Source organism: Bubalus bubalis, chromosome 23 (assembly GCF_019923935.1).
Source record: "Bubalus bubalis isolate 160015118507 breed Murrah chromosome 23, NDDB_SH_1, whole genome shotgun sequence".
In the NCBI taxonomy this organism is placed as follows: domain Eukaryota; kingdom Metazoa; phylum Chordata; class Mammalia; order Artiodactyla; family Bovidae; genus Bubalus; species Bubalus bubalis.
This window is the reverse complement of record NC_059179.1, coordinates 26,953,278-26,959,410: the sequence shown is the minus strand read 5'-3', so window position 1 is coordinate 26,959,410 and position 6,133 is coordinate 26,953,278. Positions and strand designations below refer to the sequence as shown.

Genomic DNA, 6,133 nt, shown 5'->3' with positions numbered 1-6,133 from the left:
AAATATTTTAGCTTATTGGTACCATATTTGTCTATTTGATTGTTTGGGTGCTGAACATAGTCTGCCTGTAATGCATGCATGTGTGTACGAGGCATCCCACCATTGTTATGTAATTTTCATTAAAATGTGCCTGGCAACTCAGCTTCCAATGCTAACAGCAGATCTGCCCAATAGAATATGTATCCTCTTAGTTGCCGTTGGCTCTTTAGACACTGATTTTCTACTATTGGTGATACCATCACAGAGTCCTTTTGTTAATAGTAGCAACAACTTTTATAGTTTGGAATAATTTCAAAGTTCATTGAGTTTAGGTATTTTTCCTCTTTTTTTTTTTTTTTTTTTGCACAAAGAAGTTAAAGTCTTATGAACTCTTAGTAGTAAAGCCAGTTATAGAATCCAAACATGTTGACTTCTAGTTTAGTCTATTTTCTTCTTTCATAAGTTTCAGGGGATTCTCCTGGAAAAGATTTAAAACACTAGATACATCATCCCTCTGACTTAAACCTATTTTTAATGGGTTAAATGCTGTCATTAAAACATTCCTTCCTGAGTCTCCCCAAATATATCAAAAGCAGGCAAGTTCAGGTGAACTTTTCATTTGGTTTTTAATTGATTCATGTAGACAAGACTTGATCACTAGACTAGATATTACTGGAGGTATTATAGCATTCAAGAATTAGTGAATGTTAGTGAATGCCCTTGAGCCAAATCTGGCTGTTTGCTTGCTTTTTTAAATAAAGTTTTATCAGCCAGACTAGTTGTTTGCACAGGCTGCTTTTACATTACTAGAATAGAGTTGAGTAGCTCAGACAGAGAATGTTTGGCCAGCACAGTCTGAAATAACTTGGTTAGAACCTTTTTGGTAAAGTTTTGCCAAGTCATGCTCTAGAAACTATAAGCATTACTTCTTATAATCAGGATTCTGCTGATTAGATTTTCTTTCTTTCTTTGTGATATACAAGAAAAGCATTAGGTACCTTTAGATTCCTACTAAGATTTATAAATAGACAACTTATTCAATGCCTTCCAGAATAATCATTGATGTTTTCATTGCATGGATGATACTTCCTATGTCCTTGAATATTCATTTTTCCTGAAAGCTCACAAGTAATTATAAGTTGAAACGACAGACAAATCCTACATAAACATGGATGCATGTCTCCTTTTACATGTAGGAACCTGAAGATACAAATGTGTCTTTTATTTGTAAATTGATATTTGCAAGCTTTAAACCTGTATGCAGGTCAGGAAGCAACAGTTAGAACTGGACATGGAACAACAGACTGGTTCCAAATAGGAAAAGGAGTACATCAAGGCTGTATATTGTCACCCTGTTTACTTAACTTGTATGCAGAGTACATCATGAGAAATGCTGGGCTGGAAGAAACACAAGCTGGAATCAAGATTGCCGGGAGAAATATCAATAACCTCAGATATGCAGAGGACACCACCCTTACGGCAGAAAGTGAAGAGGAACTCAAAAGCCTCTTGATGTAAGTGAAAGAGGAGAGTGAAAAAGTTGGCTTAAAGCTCAACATTCAGAAAATGAAGATCATGGCATCTGGTCCCATCACTTCATGGCAAATAGATGGGGAAACAGTGGAAACTTTGTCAGACTTTATCTTTTGGGGCTCCAAAATCACCGCAGATGGTGACTGCAGCCATGAAATTAAAAGACACTTACTCCTTGGAAGAAAAGTTATAACCAACCTAGATAGCATATTCAAAAGCAGAGACATTACTTTGCCAACAAAGGTCTGTCTAGTCAAGGCTATGGTTTTTCCAGTGGTCATGTATGGATGTGAGAGTTGGACTGTGAAGAAAGCTGAGCACCGAAGAACTGGTGCTTTTGAACTGTGGTGTTGGAGAAGACTCTTGAGAGTCCCTTGGACTGCAAGGAGATCCAACCAGTCCATCCTAAAGGAAATTAGTCTGAATATTCATTGGAAGGACTGATGCTGAAGCTGAAACTCCAGTACTTTGGCCACCTCATGCGATGAGTTGACTCAATGGAAAAGACTCTGGGCTGCCGCCGCCGCTGCGCCCGAGCCCGGGAGGCCAAGCCAGCTTGGGACAGGCCGAGCGGGAACCCCGGAGCACAGGCCGAGCCTACCGCGCGGGCCGGATGCCACGGGAGAAGATGAATTTACAACTGATTTTCTGGATCGGATTGATCAGTTCAGTTTGCTGTGTGTTTGGCCAAGCAGATGAAAATAGATGTTTGAAAGCAAATGCCAAATCATGTGGGGAGTGTATACAAGCAGGGCCAAATTGTGGATGGTGCACAAATTCAGGTTTGGTTCTTTCGTGGAGAAAACTGTGATGCCTTACATTAGCACAACACCAGCTAAACTCAGGAACCCTTGCACAAATGAACAGAACTGCACGAGCCCATTTATCTACAAAAATGTCCTCAGCCTTACTGATAAAGGGGACGTATTTAATGAACTTGTTGGTAAGCAGTGCATATCTGGAAATTTGGATTCACCAGAAGGTGGCTTTGATGCAATCATGCAAGTCGTAGTTTGTGAATCCCTGATTGGTTGGAGGAATGTGACACGGCTGCTGGTGTTTTCCACGGATGCTGGGTTTCACTTTGCTGGAGATGGGAAACTTGGTGGCATTGTTTTACCAAATGACGGACAGTGTCACCTGGAAAACGACGTGTACACAATGAGCCATTATTACGATTATCCTTCTATTGCTCACCTTGTCCAGAAACTAAGCGAAAATAACATTCAGATGATTTTTGCAGTTACTGAAGAATTTCAGCCTGTTTACAAGGAACTGAAAAATTTGATCCCTAAGTTAGCAGTAGGAACATTATCTGCAAATTCCAGCAATGTGATTCAGTTGATCATCGATGAGATGAGATGAGATCACCTTTCTTCAGAAGTCATTTTGGAAAACAGCAAATTACCGGAAGGAGTAACAATAAATTACAAGTCTTACTGCAAGAATGGGGTGAATGGAACAGGGGAAAATGGGAGAAAATGCTCTAATATTTCCATTGGGGATGAGGTTCAATTTGAAATTAGCATAACTGCAAATAAATGTCCAAATAAGAACTCTGAAACCATTAAAATTAAGCCTCTGGGCTTCACTGAGGAAGTGGAGATTATCCTTCAGTTCATCTGTGAATGTGAGTGCCAGGGTGAAGGCATCCCGGGAAGCCCCAAGTGCCACGACGGCAATGGGACCTTCGAGTGTGGGGCCTGCAGGGGCAACGAGGGACGTGTCGGGAGACACTGTGAATGTAGCACAGATGAGGTGAACAGCGAAGACATGGATGCCTACTGCAGGAAAGAAAACAGTTCAGAAATCTGTAGCAACAATGGAGAGTGTGTCTGTGGACAGTGTGTGTAGGAAGAGGGACAATACAAATGAAATTTATTCTGGCAAATTCTGCGAGTGTGATAATTTCAACTGTGATAGATCCAATGGCTTAATATGTGGAGGAAATGGTGTTTGCAAGTGTCGAGTGTGTGACTGCAACCCTAACTACACCGGCAGCGCCTGTGACTGTTGTCTGGATGCCACTTCCTGCATGGCCGTCTATGGACAGATCCGCAATGGCCGCGGCGTCTGCGAGTGTGGTGCCTGTAAGTGTACAGACCCCAAGTTCCAAGGGCCAACCTGTGAGATGTGTCAGACCTGCCTTGGAGTCTGTGCTGAGCATAAAGAATGTGTTCAGTGCCGAGCCTTCAATAAAGGAGAAAAGAAAGACACATGTGCTCAGCAATGTTCACATTTCAACATTACCAAGGTTGAAAATCGGGACAAATTGCCCCAGCCAGGCCAGGTGGATCCCTTGTCCCACTGTAAGGAGAAGGATGTTGACGACTGCTGGTTCTACTTCACATATTCAATGAATGGGAACAATGAGGCCACTGTTCACATTGTAGAGACTCCAGAGTGCCCCACTGGTCCAGACATTATTCCAATTGTAGCAGGTGTGGTTGCTGGGATTGTTCTTATTGGCCTTGCATTGCTGCTGATTTGGAAGCTTTTAATGATCATTCATGACAGAAAGGAATTTGCCAAATTTGAAAAGGAAAAAATGAATGCCAAATGGGACACAGGTGAAAATCCTGTTTACAAGAGTGCTGTGACAACTGTTGTCAATCGCAAGTACGAGGGGAAATGAGCACGGCCTGCGTGGGCCGCCGCACTGCAGGCAGAGTGCTTCCAGTCACAGTGAGAGCTTCAGGGCGGTGTCACCGTGGTTCTCTCATGGGCAGCTTCTGAAAATGTACCATATGTATAATTTGAAAAGTTTTTTATTATTTTGAAAATAATGTTATAACCAATGCCAGGGACTGACAAAAGACTTGAGACAGGATGGTTATCCTTGTCATCTAAGGTCACAATGTGCCTTTTTGACCTTTTCTCCTGGACTAGTGAAATCCAGCTCTTACTGGATTAAGCAGTATTTCTAGAGTGATTGAAAGGCAGTAGTTAACGAGGATGGTATAAGATTTTCTGTTAAGTGTTAAAACTGATTTCTAGCTTTGCAGACATGTCATTTTTCAGTTATACAGAATCCAAAGTAATGTCCTTCTAGCTAGTTTAGAATCGTTTTAAATGTATTGTTTTGCTATTTGCCTGTTAGACATGACTGATGGCACACCTGAAAGATGAGTATGCTAGGAGTTACAGGTGTAAAATAGTGAAATATTTGATCTGCAAAGGCCATGGGGAAAGTCAGAGCTAGGAAGGGAAAACATAGCTTTAAAACCTGTGTGCCATTTTAAGAGTTACTTAATTTTGGAAACTTTTATGCCTTCTCTTTGTAAATTCAAGTCTTGGGAAATTTTCTGCAAAAAGTCCTTGATTTAGCATTATCTACATAATGGCCTTAATTTACATAGTATTTGCTAAATTGAGGACCTCTGGGTGAATTTTATTTTATTCATTTTCTTTTTAAAGCCTGGTGCTTTTTATCACCTCTTCTAATCATTTAATGTATTTGTTTGCAATTTGGGGGTAAGACTTTTAAAAAATCAGTACTTTTTCATTGATGTTTTAGCTGTACATTTGCCTTTTTATTGAACATGTGAAGTTGTACAGTGGCTCATGCAATAGCTATCACTTAAGCATTTCTTACTTTCCATTAGTGCTATAACAGACCACTGTGTATTTACTTCTCACTGTTTGTGTTTCCTGTTTTGTTTCATACTATTCACCTTCTTATTTTAAGTGCCTTTTAATTTTAACAGTTCACTTTTTACAATGCTGTTTTAGTGAAGTTATTTATTAAATAAAGATGCTTAAAATATTTAAAAAAAGAAATTATTTATTCCCAATAGTCTTATTTGTCAAGATTAGAGACATGTAGCTATAAAGTAAATGAAAATTGAGAGACATGTGCTTTTGGATTTCCCAGTGTCCTAGGGCATGACCTTTTCACCTGATTTCAAAATTTCAATTGGTTATATTCTCTACAGTCCTGATTGAACATTGTCCAAATTTTAAACCTGTAAAATTAAGTACTTCCAGCACTTTAGCTAGTTCATGTCCTAGTGCAGAAGTCACTGAAAACAACTTTTAAAATTTATCAACTTAAGCACTAAGTCTCTTTCAGTACCCCTGGAAAATGTTCTGAAAATCCTTTATCCTCAGAGCCAACTTCACCAGTTCTATGACTGACAACTCATGCATCCAAGTAAGAGAACTTGTTCCCTGTGCTATTCATACAGACACTTAGATTAAATAAACACATTTATTGCATAAATATTAGATTTATGTGGGGTCATGTGAATTTTTTGTGTGTAACTAAAGCTATAGGTTCAAAATTCAAAAATACTATTTTCCCATTAATAAAAATTATATTCGCAGGAGCAAGTGCCTGAGTATAACCCAATACCACCTCTAAAAATTGCCTTAAAATCCATAGGACAGAAGAGATTCTTGATTCCAAGTATGTGAGAAAACATGGCATTTATAAACAGAGGAGAAATTGGACTTTATTGTAAGAATTAGTCATTTGGAAAATAGTACTGATGCCTTATTAAGGGTTATGACATTTGTCCAAAGACATGTTTTGAATAAAAAGAAATTTAGTTCACAAAAGTGTAGTGTTCAAAATTTATGAAAAGGTTACAATATTTGTTTCAAAGGAATGGCAACCCAC

The 6,133-nt window shown here is 39.2% G+C and overlaps 1 protein-coding gene across 1 annotated transcript; it reads left to right on the top strand.

Annotated features, from left to right (window-relative positions):
• The first annotated feature begins 2,081 nt into the window (after positions 1–2,081).
• On the top strand, positions 2,082–5,288 carry LOC102401695 (integrin beta-1-like). Its single transcript, XM_044934997.2, is given in 2 exon segments — positions 2,082–3,359; positions 3,361–5,288. Coding segments are annotated over 2 exon segments (1,929 nt in total). The 5' UTR covers positions 2,082–2,217; the 3' UTR covers positions 4,148–5,288.
• Positions 5,289–6,133: the final 845 nt, after the last annotated feature.